Source organism: Lepidochelys kempii, chromosome 6, assembly GCF_965140265.1.
Source record: "Lepidochelys kempii isolate rLepKem1 chromosome 6, rLepKem1.hap2, whole genome shotgun sequence".
Classification (NCBI taxonomy): Eukaryota; Metazoa; Chordata; order Testudines; family Cheloniidae; genus Lepidochelys; species Lepidochelys kempii.
In genome coordinates this window covers 93,317,098-93,330,641 of record NC_133261.1, presented here as the reverse complement: position 1 = coordinate 93,330,641, position 13,544 = coordinate 93,317,098, and the positions used below count along the sequence as shown (strand labels likewise).

The 13,544-nt window shown below is 48.6% G+C and overlaps 1 protein-coding gene across 1 annotated transcript in view; it reads left to right on the top strand.

The window, feature by feature from the left end:
• Window positions 1–2,297: 2,297 nt before the first annotated feature.
• ISM2 (isthmin 2) overlaps window positions 2,298–13,544 on the top strand; it is a 52,868-nt gene continuing 41,621 nt past the window's right edge. Inside the window, exon 1 of the mRNA XM_073349293.1 lies at window positions 2,298–2,435. Within this exon, the coding sequence (XP_073205394.1) occupies window positions 2,298–2,435 (138 nt within the window). The remainder of the gene's footprint in view (window positions 2,436–13,544) is intronic.

Sequence of the window (13,544 nt, the reverse complement as noted above, 5' to 3'; positions counted from 1 at the left end):
GGGTGGCTACACTGGCTTTTTTCCCCAAAAAAATATCAGGAGAGGGCTAATGGACAGGCCCCTGAACTGGGAGGCAGGAGACTAGTACTATTCTGCTGTCACCTTTCTCTGCCTGCTGCCCCCACCGGCCTGCCTTGTCTGTTTAGTTAGACTGTCTGCTTTTTTGCGTAGGGACTGTCCTTCACTATTATTTATACCATGGGTAGCACAATGGGGCCCTAATCTTGGTTGTGGGCCTCTTTGGCACTATCTTAATATAAATAACAGAAGGCACAATGACATGTATAGTAGGAACACTGGTGTGGATGGGGCTTTCGGTAGCTGCTGGTGTTTTAATCCCTGTGTGGCTGCCATCCATCTCTGCTTAGAACAGATCCATGTGGCACTCCTTAAAGCACCTTGGCTATACTAGATCCCCTATGCGGTGCTGCACTAGTGGATTTTATTTATTTATTTAGGGCGAGCAAGCCTTGGTTAGATAGGCCAAGTCCTGAGAATGAGTTCAAATCTCTCCTTGCAGCCAGGCTGACTTGCTAATCTTCACCTCCCATGCCCTTGTGTCCTGCACAGAGAGGATGCCCTCACATGGACCATGGCAATCTAATGAAAAGCCAAGTTCAGCTCCCGCCAGTAAAGGAGCTGGGTTGTAAGTCGGTCCAGCAGCAGCCCCAGCTCTGCCATAGAAGCTCTGCCTCCTCGGAGCTGCCAGGGGAAGATGCTGAGCTGAGAGGGCTGGAGCCCTCGGTTGTGTCTGACCATATTTTTAACCCTTGCCTAGGATTTCTCCCTCCCTCTGCCCTGCCCTGTTCCGGCTAGGGCCTGGGATTCACGGATTCATTCATTCCGTCCATTCATTCATTCATTCATTCATGCAGTGTGCATGTGGGGACCCTCCTTCTCCAACGTCAGAGCAGCTGGGGGCTGGTTGCAGAGTCGCCGGAGAGCGGAGCCGCGCAGGAGCCCCGATGCCGCGAGCCCAGGGGGGACCTGCACGCGCGCTGCAAAGCCCGAGAGAGGGGCAAAGCCAAACGCCGAGCGGCGCTCGCAGGGTCCGGAGGGGAGAGGAGGCGGGAGAGGCCGGCAGCCGGGGGATTACATTGGAGGGACTCGGTCGGCGGAGCAAGGGGCACTTGGCGCAAGGAGGGAACGGGAATGGGAAGAGCGAGAGCGCCGGGATCCCAGCTCTGACGACGAGGGTCCTCACGGAGGGAGCTGCAAAGGGGAAGCCCCTGCCACGGAGGAGAAGCAAAAAGGAGCCTGCGGCGAGCGCTGCCTCGAGGAGGCGAAACCTCGGCCGGCTGGGGAAAGCTTCGCGAAGGGGAGAAGATCAAAGGGTTTGCAGAACAAAGAGCGGCTCATCCTCGGTTGCAAAGCCGGGGGAGCGAGCCCAGCCCAGCCCACCGTGAGAGGCAAGCGGGAGCCCGGCAAGGGACCAGAGGGGAAAGGTTTGCAGCAGAGGTGGCCTGGGACATGCAGCATCCGGGAGGAGAGAAGCGACTGGCTGAGCCCAAGAGGTGGAAACATTTGGAGGGAAACAGAGGAAAGTTTTGTATTGTCAGCAACCGCCGCCTCCAGTTTGGGGCTGGGGGGGCCGGAGCGCGTGGAGCCGTCTGATGCTGCGTCCCTTTGATCTGCGAGGAGGGACTTTATTTGTCCTGATGCAAAAGGAGCATTTTCCCAGCTAAAGGGGGAAAAAAGGGGGGGAGCCTCTGCCTTGGGATAAACGAGCACCGGGCTCTGGAACCGCCTGAGGAAAATCACCAGCCCAAGTGACTCGGGGGTGGGGGGGTGGGGGGGCAGAGAAGAGGAGGAAAAGAAATCAGAGTGCAGAAAGGATTAGGAAAGGGGGTGGGGGAGGTGAAGCCCTCTCCCTCGGTTCTTCCTTTCTTCTTTCCCCCTGCAAATCTTTTCAGAGTTATCCTTCAGCATCAGTGGCCCAGGCACCGGAGCCCGGGAAGGGCAGCTAAATGCAAACGTGATCAGCAAACTGCAAGAGAGATCAGAGGGCCAACCCCCGCCAGAGGAGAGTCCCCGGGAAGCCAGGGCTCAGGGGACTGTCAATAATCTCTCTCCCACACTCTGAGCGGCTCTGGGCCCTGCCGGGGACACAACAATACAGGAGCAGAAGGCTGGAAAGAGGATTGCAGTTTTCATCTGCACTTTTTGATCCTCCCTCTCCTACTCCTTCAGGGACTGATTTTGTAACATTAGCAGGCTGGATTCGGGGTGGGGGGGTGCCTGGCTGCTTGCCTTGTCTGTGCGTGGAGTGGTGGGTTGGGGGGAGGGCGGAGGAAGAGATGTCTGGGATCAGAGGGAAAGTTGTGCTTATCCTAGGCTTCGTCTTCCTGACAACTCTTCTGGCGGTGGTGAGAGGGCTTCCCCTGAGGAAACAACGCTCCAGCAGCCCCAGGGAGCGGAGTCACAAGCTGATGGAGGTAAGGCAACTGGCTGCTGCTCCCTGCTCTGTTTGAGAGCAGAAGTGGGGCCCGGCGGTAGTTCTTTCTCTGGGTATTGTTGGGGGTGGGGTGGGGGCGTAGATGTGGGAGAACAGAACAGGAGCCTAACCTGGGGGGTGGTCAGATGACCTGCCCCCAACATGGCACATGCAGGGCTTCTAAAGAGCTGGCACATGTGGTGGAAGCCCCTCAAAGTCACCTAGACAGAGCTCTAGAAAATCCAGTATCTGCCCCAGGAGTGGCGGGGAGAGGTAGGACCCTGTGGGATCCCGTTTTGTTCTAGGTGCATGGTTTTTCTTAACCAGCTGCAGCTGGGTTTTTAAAGTCTCAGCATATGGCAATGCCTCCTTCCCTGGGGAGCTCTTCTCCAGCATCTCTGCGTATGTGGAAGGGGACAGCACACCCTTGTACAGAGGTCAGAGCCCTTCCTGCTAAGACTGTGAGGAGTCCCTTGGAGTTGGTCATGTCCAAGGTAATATGTAATTACATTACATTTTATCCAAAATGTATCCATGTAGCCTGTCCACACCTCATCCTACTGAGAGCTCTGAATGACATAATGGGTAACAGCAGCCACTTGAGAGAGACACAGGTTTTTAGTTTCCTCCTTGGCTTGCCAGAAAGGGCAAAGCCCTTTCCCCACCACCCCAAGGTGTATGATCACCGGAGATCTCAGCCTTCCATGGGATGGGAACAGGGAATGTGATTTCAGATGCCTCAAGACTGAGGCTAAGTTTAATAATTCAATGCGCAGGAAGGTGTGTTGCCTCCAAAGGACAATATCCCTCACAGGAGAGGTGAGTCAAAGTATAGCCTGAATCAGGGCAGGGTTTGCAACTTGTCAGGAGCACAAATGTTTCACCACATTGGCATTAAATGCAGCAGATTGCAGCGACCTTGCCCCTGGAGGTGGAGACCATAGCGGCTGCAGGTTCCAGAATGTCATGCTCCTCCTTGATCCAAATGACCTGTGCTTGCGTAGGAGGGAGTATGACATGCTGGCATCTACATTTCCATATGCTGCACCCCTCAAGCAGGGTAGACTTTAGCGTGGGTTCATGGGTTCAACTGCACCCACAGAAATCTGGCCCAGATTACAAATATGCAATGATTTCTGTGGGTGCAAGGGCCTGGATTTTGGGTTTGGCCCAGGCTGCCCCTTCATGATGACAGATTTGAGTGAGTGACGTTGCAACCTGACACACAGGGTCACAGCACCACTCAGGTTTGACACCTGCCATCAATAGCGTGAGGAGCAACTTGTCCACCCTGACTGGACCCAGATCACACCTGTTGCTACTGCTGGCATTATCACTCCAGGCCTGAGGCAACCTGTCAGGCAGAGAGCCCAGAGGGAGGGTCAGGGGCAGGGATACTGCTCCCACTGGTAGCAGGGCTGGAACTCAAGGAAAGGTGGGACCAGGAGTGGCTCCCCCAGCCTCAGGCAGGGCAGAATCCACCTACCCCCACAGAGAGGGCAGCAACCTAACAGGTCTGAGCCCTGACACCCCCCATACCTTCCCTCTAGTGTACCCATTGAAGTGGGAGGCTACATCCACCCATGCTCTCTGTAAAAGGTGGGGGTGGCCAGGGGCTGTATTTTGCCTGTTCTTGTGGCAGGACCTGTGTGTTGTCTTGCAAAGGATTTAGAACAGCTAAGATAATGGAAGGAAACCTTGACTCTACCCCTCTGGCTTCAAGACAGCAGTCACTAGTGGGCTTATAGGACATGGGATCAAACTGCATGGAAACCCACTATGTGTTTGAGTGGGGGAGAAATCAGTGGAATGGGAGCAAATCTATAGCAATCCTAGAGAAAAAAGGCCCTTTAACAAACAAGGAGGGGAAACAGTGACTTGCATATGGCTGAACAAAACAACTGCCTTTTAAATGGGTCTCTTAGCAGGAAAATGAAAAGGGGGTTAGACAATAAGGAAAAAAAATTCACCTTGTGACCAAAGCTACTGATAAAAAACAGGTAGTAAAAGGAAGATGTGGAAAAACTGACTGTATATGAATTAGTAGGTCTGGGTAGTAGCAGCCCAGATATTCATCAGTGATAGGCATCAGTATAAGAAGCTTGGTGGACAGACTTTAATCCCAGCATGTCGGAGGGGTTGGCTGATGAGTTTACCGAATGACTGGCAGCTCTTTTTGAAATGTTACAGAGAAATGGGGATGAACCTTATTGTTATTACTAAAACGTGGCACCGATAGGCTAAAAAGAGTGATTCTGACTATTTCTGTCTGATTATCTTAACTTCACTCCTTAGTAAAATAATGGGATAAATGTTGAGAGTGAATCTGAAAGCCAGTGGAAGATAATTGAACCACAAGCACCAGAGAGCTTGGTTTGATCTTGGCCTAAATCATGCCAAATGGATTTGATAACTTTTTTTGGATTGAATTACAAATGAGTGGATGAAGGGGGATTGCTCAAAATATTATATCTAGACAATAATCTTACATTTATATTGTGCCTTTCCTGGGAAATTCTGCAAACATATATACCTGTATCTGTTTGCTCACTACAGAAATGCAGCCACCTCTTGGTGGAACATGGCTGTGGGTATGTTTACACTACGAAATTAGGTCAAATTTATAGAAGTCGGTTTTGTAGAAAGTGTTTTTATACGGTCGATTGTGTGTGTCTCCACACAAATGCTCTAGGTGCATGTAGACGGCGGAGTGTGTCCACAGTACCGAGGCAACCGTCTACTTCCGGAGTGTTGCACTGTGGGTAGCTATCCCACAGTTCCTGCAGTCTCCGCCGCCCATTTGATTTCTGGGTAGAAATCCCAGTGCCTGATGGAGTTAAAACATTGTCGCGGGTGGTTCTGGGTACATATCGTCAGGCCCCCCTTCCCTCCCTCCTTCCGTGAAAGCAAGGGCAGACCATCATTTTGCGCCTATTTTCTTGAGTTACCTGTGCAGACGCCATACCACAGCAAGCATGGAGCCCACTCAGCTAACCGTCACCGTATGTCTCCTGGGTGCTGGCAGATACAGTACTGCATTGCTACACAGCAGCAGCTTATTGCCTTTTGGCAGCAGACAGTGCAGTATGACTGGTAGCCATCATCAATGTAGTCCTGGGTGCTCTTTTAACCGACCTCGATGAGGTCGGGGCACCTGGGCAAACATGGGAGTGACTCAGCCAGGTCATTTCCCTTTTAAGTTTCGTCTCATGGCGATTGAGTCCTACAGGCAATGCACTGTCTTTTAATCTGCATCTAGCAGAAGACGATGGCCAGTAGTCAAACTGCACAGTCTTCTGCTGAGCACCCAGGAGATGACGATGGCTGGTGGTCGTACTGCACAGTCTACTGCCAGCAAGATGTATAAAGATAGATGAAGTGGCTCAAAACTTCAATCTATCTATAAAGATAGATGAAGTGGCCCTGGCTGGGATGATTTAACTGGGAATTGGTCCTGCTTTGAGCAGGGGGTTGGACTAGATGACCTTCTGGGGTCCCTTCCAACCCTGATATTCTATGATTCTATGAAAACAAGAAATAGACCAGATTTGTTTTGTATTCATTTTCTCCTCCCTCCCTTCTTCCCTCTGTGAAATCAATGGCCTGCTAAACCCAGTTTTGAGTTCTATCCTTGAGGTTTTGAGCTCTATCCTTGAGGGGGCCATTCAGTTTCTTGCAAAGCTACCCCTTTGTTGATTGTAATTCCCTGTAAGCCAACCCTGTAAGCCATGTTGTCAGTCGCCCCTCCCTCCGTCAGGGCAACGGCAGACAATCGTTCCACGCCTTTTTTCTGTGCTGACGCCATACCACGGTAAGCACGGAGCCCACTCAGATTGCTTTGGCAATTAGGAGTACATTAAATACCACACACATTATCCAGCAGTATATGTATATATACTGGTATATATATACCAGAACCTGGCAAAGCGAAACTGGGCGAGTAGCCGACGTCAGCGCGATGACGAGAGTGATGAGGACATGGACCCAGACTTCTCTCAAAGCACGGGCCCTGGCAATGTGGGCATCATGGTGCTAATGGGGCAGGTTCATGCGGTGGAACGCCGATTATGGGCTTGGGAAACAAGCACAGACTGGTGGGACCGCATAGTGTTGCAGATCTGGGATGATTCCCAGTGGCTGCGAAACTTTCGCATGCGTAAGGGCACTTTCATGGAACTTTGTGACTTGCTTTCCCCTGCCCCGAGGCACAAGAATACCAAGATGAGAGCAGCCCTCACAGTTGAGAAGCGAGTGGCAATAGCCCTGTGGAAGCTTGCAACACCAGACAGCTACCGGTCAGTTGGGAATCAATTTGGAGTGGGCAAATCTACTGTGGGGGCTCCTGTGATGCAAGTAGCCAACGTAATCAAAGATCTGCTGATATTAAGGGTAGTTACCCTGGGAAATGTGCAGGTCATAGTGGTTGGCTTTGCTGCAATGTGATTCCCTAACTGTGGTGGGGCCATAGACGGAACCCATATCCCTATCTTGGCACCGGAGCACCAAGCCGGCGAGTACATAAACCGCAAGGGGTACTTTTCAATAGTGCTGCAAGCACTGGTGGATCACAAGGGATGTTTCACCAACATCAGCGTGGGATGGCCGGGAAAGGTACATGATGCTCGCATCTTCAGGAACTCTGGTCTGTTTCAAAAGCTGTAGGAAGTGACTTTATTCCCAGACCAGAAAATAACCATTGGGGATGTTGAAATGCCTATAGTTATCCTTGGGGACCCAGCCTACCCCTTAATGCCATGGCTCATGAAGCCATACACAGGCAGCCTGGGCAGTAGTCAGGAGCTGTTCAACTACAGGCTGAGCAAAGTGCAGAATGATGGTAGAATGTGCATTTGGACGTTTAAAAGCGCGCTGGCGCCGTTTACTGACTTGGTTAGACCTCAGCAAAAGCAATATTCCCACTGTTGTTACTGCTTGCTGTGCGCGCCACAATATCTGTGAGAGTAAGGGGGAGACGTTCATGGCGGGGTGGGAGGTTGAGGCAAATCGCCTGGCTGCTGGTTACGTGCAGCCAGACACCGGGGCGGTTAAAAGAGCACAGGAGGGTGCGGTGCGCATCAGAGAAGCTTTGAAAACCAGTTTCATGACTGGCCAGGCTATGGTGTGAAAGTTCTGTTTGTTTCTCCTTGATGAAACCCCCCGCCCCTTGGTTCACTCTACTTCCCTGCAAGCTAACCACCCCCCCCCTCCTCCCTTCAATCACCACATTGCAGAGGCAATAAAGTCATTGTTGCTTCACATTCATGCATTCTTTATTCATTCATCACACAAATAGGTGGATAACTACCAAGGTAGCCCAGGAGGGGTGGTGGAGGAGGGAAGGACAAGGCCACACAGCACTTTAAAAGTTTAAAACTTATTGAATGCCAGCCTTCTGTTGCTTGGGCAATCCTCTGGGGTGGAGTGGCTGAGTGGCTGGAGGCCCCCCCACCGCATTCTTGGGCATCTGGGTGAGGAGGCTATGGAACTTGGGGACGAGGGCAGTTGGTTACACAGGGGCTGAAGCGGCGGTCTGTGCTCCTGCTGTCTTTCCTGCAGCTCAACCATACGCTGGAGCATATTAGTTTGATCGTCCAGCAGCCTCAGCATTGAGTCCTGCCTCCTCTCATCACGCTACCGCCACCTTTCAGCTTCAGCCCTCTCTTCAGCCCGCCACCTCTCCTCCCAGTCATTTTGTGCTTTCCTGCACTCTGACATTGTCTGCCTCCACGCATTTGTCTGTGCTCTGTCAGTGTGGGAGGACAGCATGAGCTCAGAGAACATTTCATCGCGAGTGCGTTTTTTTTCGCCTTCTGATCTTCGCTAGTCTCTGGAAAGGAGAAGATCCTGTGATCCTTGAAACACATGCAGCCGGTGGAGAAAAAAAAAGAGACAGTGGTATTTAAAAAGACACATTTTCTAGAACAATGGGTACACTCTTTCATGGTAAACCTTGCTGTTAACATTACATACACAGCACATGTGCTTTCGTTCCAAGGTTGTATTTTGCCTCCCCCCAGCACGTGGCTAGCCCCTCCACCCTCCCCGTGGCTAACAGCGGGGAACATTTCTGTTCAGCCACAGGCAAACAGTCCAGCAGGAATGGGCACCTCTGAATGTCCCCTTAAGAAAGGCACCCTATTTCAACCAGGTGACCATGAATGATATCATTCTCCTGAGGATAACAGAGAGAGATAAAGAACGGATGTTGTTTGAACGCCAGCAAACATACACTGCAATGCTTTGTTGCACAATGATTCCCGAGTACGTGCTACTGGCCTGGAGTGGTAAATTGTCCTACCATGATGGATGGAATAAGGCTGCCCTCCCCAGAAACCTTTTGCAAAGGCTTAGGGAATACTTCCAGGAGAGCCGTGAATGCCAGGGCAAATTAATCATTAAACATGCTTGCTTTTAAACCATGTATAGTATTTTAAAAGGTACACTCACCAGAGGTCCCTTCTCCGCCTGGCGGGTCCAGGAGGCAGCCTTGGGTGGGTTCGGGGGGGTACTGGCTCCAAGTCCAGGGTGAGAAACAGTTCCTGGCTGTCAGGAAAACTGGTTTCTCCGCTTGCTTGCTTGAGCTATCTACAACCTCATCATCATCATCTTCCTCGTCCCCAAAACCTGCTTCAGTGTTGCCTCCATCTCCATTGAAGGAGTCAAACAACACGGCTGGGGTAGTGGTGGCTGAACCCCCTAAAATGGCATGCAGCTCATCATAGAAGCGGCATGTTTTGGGCTCTGACCCGGAGCGACCGTTCGCCTCTCTGGTTTTCTGGTAGGCTTGCCTCAGCTCCTTAAGTTTCACGCAGCACTGCTTCGGGTCCCTGTTATGGCCTCTGTCCTTCATGCCCTGGGAGATTTTGACAAAGGTTTTGGCATTTCAAAAACTGGAACATAGTTCTGATAGCACGGATTCCTCTCCCCATACAGCGATCAGATCCCGTACCTCCTGTTCAGTCCATGCTGGAGCTCTTTTGCGATTCTGGGACTCCATCAGGGTCACCTCTGCTGATGAGCTCTGCATGGTCACCTCTGCTGATGAGCTCTGCATGGTCACCTGCAGCTTGCCATGCTGGCCAAACAGGAAATTGAAATTCAAAAGTTGGCGGGCCTTTTCTTGTCTACCTGGCCAGTGTATCTGAGTTGAGAGTGCTGTCCAGAGCTGTCACAATGGGGCAGTCTGGGATAGCTCATGGAGGCCAATACTGTCTAATTGTGTCCACAGTACCCCAAATTTGACCCAGCAAGGCCAATTTCAGCCCTAATCCCCTTGTTGGGGGTGCAGTAAGGAAATCGATTTTAAGAGCCCTTTAAATTGAAAAAAAGGGCTTCGTTGTGTGGACGGGTGCAGGGTTAAATTGATTTAACACTGCTAAATTCGACCTCAACTCCTAGTGTAGACCAGGGCTGTGTAACAGCACGCAGCAACACAAGAGTTGGAATTCTAGGCAGGCATAATGTAATTACCTGAGCTGCTGTTCAGCTGGGAGACTGTGGTTAACACCCAAACTCTTGCAAAAAGGCAGTGGTATCTAGTAAAGCACTGGATATGGTACTTTGTGGAATCTTAACTGAAAAGGCAAACTTGTAGGCTGTAATCAGAGAATAATGATAAAATGGCAATGTACGAAGTTGAGGGCGGTGTCCAGTGGAGAACTCCAGAGATCTGTGTTAGGCACATTATTACTAATCAGCTAGCAAAGGGGGAGGAATAAATCAGCACAAATTTGTGAATGATTCTGAATTACAGCGTTTGCATGAATGCCCAGAGACCATGCCTCCATATGTGTTTGTATAGTGCTTAGCACAACAGGTCTCAACTTGAGAACTCTGGGTTCTACTGAAGTTTTATATCAAATTTTCCAGAAGGGCTTGGGAGTTAGATGCATAGGCAGGAGACAAGATGGAGAAACAATCTTCCTTGGGGTCTATCAGTGCTTCTCATCATGCCTGTGTGTGCCTTGTAGACTGTAAGGTCTTTGGAGCAGAGACTTTCTTCATTTGTGTTTTGTGCAGCAGAGGGAAAGTTGTTGACACTTAGGAAATAATATTAAATTGGATGTGTATCGTTATTCTTGGAACCCACTGAATATGGGGGGACAGATGTAGAAAGCGGGTAATGCTGGGAGATTTCTGCAGATGAGAGGGGATAGCAGATTGCGTTTATCAGCTTGTAAAGCAACAGGGTAGCAAAAATACCAGTGCGATTTTTGGGTTGTATACACAGTTGGTTCATGTCACAGGGCTGACAGTCCCTATCTCGATGGCACCAGTGTGACCACATCTGGAATATTGGTTACTTTGGGTAATGCCCTAGAGATGTGGATAGATTGGAGGAGAGGGCAGAGGTACAAAGAACAACAGAAATGATCAAGCAAGGTGGATAAAAAAATCTGATATTTTTTAGTTGAATACGTTGTTCTTTTTGGAAAAACCTATTTTCATTTGCATTTGGAAAGGAAGATGAGGTCTGTCTGTATCTGTATGAGTTTTTTCATGAAGTTGAGGGATTTCCATTCCATACAGCTAAATTCAGTGCCTTGCATAATGACAGGTTCAGAGTAGCAGCCGTGTTAGTCTGTATCTGCAAAAAGAACAGGAGTATTTGAGACTAACAAATTTATTTGAGCATAAGCTTTCATGGGCGACAGCCCACTTCATCGGATGCATAGAATGGAACATATAGTAAGAAGATAGATAGATATAGATAGATAGATATAGAGATATATACATACAGATAAGTTGGAAGTTTCCATACAAACTGTGAGAGGCTAATTAGTTAAGATGAGCTATTATCTGCAGGAGAAAAAAACTTTTGTAGTGATAATCAGGATGGCCCATTTAGATAGTTGACAAGAAGGTGTGAGGATAAACCCAGGTTAACGGTATCTAGTTTGCATATTAATTCAAGCTCAGCAGTTTCTTGCTGGAGTCTGTTTTTGAAGCTTTTCTGTTGCAAAATTGCCACCCTTAAATCTTCTACTGAGTGGCCAGAGAGGTTGAAGTGTTCTCCTACCGGTTTTTGAATGTTATGATTCCTGATGTCAGTAAAAGATTTAAGGGTGGCAGTTTTGGAATTTTGGAACTTCGTTCCTTTTGGTTTCAGTTTAGCAAGCAGAGGGAGAGAGAATATTTATTTAATTTGGGCTGGTTCATTCAAAGTTAAGAAACCAACTGGGAGTTGAAAAACCAGAAAAGCTTGTCTTGCTCTTCCAATCGATTAATAAAATCCAGCTGGGAGAATATGAGATCTATTGATGCTAAAACCCTGAAGGATATCGGGCCAGATTTTCAAAGGTGTATTTAGATGCCTAAAGATGCTGATAGGTGCCTCGTCCTCATGGGGTTTTTAAGGAATTTACGCACCTAACTCCCATTGAAATCCCATGAGGTTCCTAAATACCTTTTGAAAATATGGCCCATGGTGACTAGAAACAATCTGTCAATTCCCTAACGCCAGTTAGAACATCCTTTGTTTAATAAATCAGATAGTTTTAAATACAAAATGTGTTTTGATCAACTTTTTTTCCTATGTGCCCAGCACATTTAAGGTTAGTTTATTTAACTGATAATAAACCATTTTAAAATGCCATTTTGTGCATTTTTAATTGAATTGCAATTTCCATGCAAATACAGCTTGACACAAATCATGAGCAAAAAAGGATGATCTCGTAAATAAGAAATGCAGCATTTGCCATTTTCTACCGTAATAATAAAGCAAAAATTAAGACTCCGAATAAATATATATTAGGGTCATTTTTATTATATAGCTTTTCTTTAGAAAAATAACTAAAAGGTTCATATGTGAAGCAGGATTAAAAACAAAAATTTAAATCAAGGTTTCCTGCTTGCTAATTTAAATCATGATTAAAATCTGTGATTTAGTCAATCCAGGCTGTGAGCAAATAGGTGGAGTGATTGAGTTGTGAGGATGAATTCAAAGAGTCTAATTTGTATCGTTAAATGGCACCTCGCTAGTGTTCCCTGGGAGGTCTGATGAGCAAGGGATTATTGAGGGTGCTCCAAAGTGGTATAACAAGGTATAAAGGAATTAAAAGCAGCAAAAGAAAATATAGGCTCAACATGAGGGAAAATTTCCCAAGTTTTAGGAAAAGTGGAAATAGCAGAAGCCCCATCGCTTGGAACATATGAACAGGGATCAGAGCAAGCCCTGGAGAACATAGTGTAAGGAACAATCCCTCATTGATCTCTGGATGGATGGACCAGATGGGACCCAACTGGGCTCCCCAACATCATCTCTGCAGTGAAGCTGCTGGTGCTTTCTGGAAAACGTTCCTTTTAGCATCACTTTTGCTCTGAATAGCCCTACATGCTTTGTTCTTCCCTCTTTCTTGTGACCAGGGATGGTTGCATAAAAACCGAATCTTACTTTCCTCAGAACCCATCTGCTCCTACTGCTGATTCCCAATCCTCTCTCTTACTGACTCTCTCAGGAGCAGCTAACAGCGCTGCCACAAAGGGTGGAGGATGGCTTCAGGTTGGGACTTGCAGGTGTGACAAGGGAACAACTCCTCTGTCTTCCATGGTAACCCAGGGGGAGAGAACCTAAGGACACATGATGCAGGATCCGAGCAGGCCATGTGTGCAGTGAGCTCCCCACAGCTGCTGCAGGCTGTGTCAGTGGCAGAGTCATTTTGCTTGCGGATGTGCTTTTTACCTTTTCATTTCTTCAGCAATTAAGCGTTCTTATCTCCGGCTTTGTCCTTGTCCGGGGTCGGATTTGTGGGTATAAAACGTGCACTGAAGCATCGTTCCTCTCTGAAAGGGGCTCTTTGTGCACAGGAAGGTACTTTACCCTTTGTAGCAAATTTCCTTTTGAGAAGTGCCAAATTATCTTAGCCAACAAAGTGAAAACCCTTCCGCCCTGGGGCTGAGGCAGGAGCAAAAACAATGAGGAGCCCGCTGTAGGGAAGTTACTGGATCAGGAGGCTTCTTCCCGTTTTGCGGCACAAATAGGTCTTTTGAGTTTTTGTTGCAGAACTCAAAGGGGTGCCTGTAAAAGGCACATGTATAGGGAATGGCTTCAGCATGAATTGCTCTGCAGGGAGGAGCCATTCTCATGAGCTAGGTGCTTATGGACCCTTTA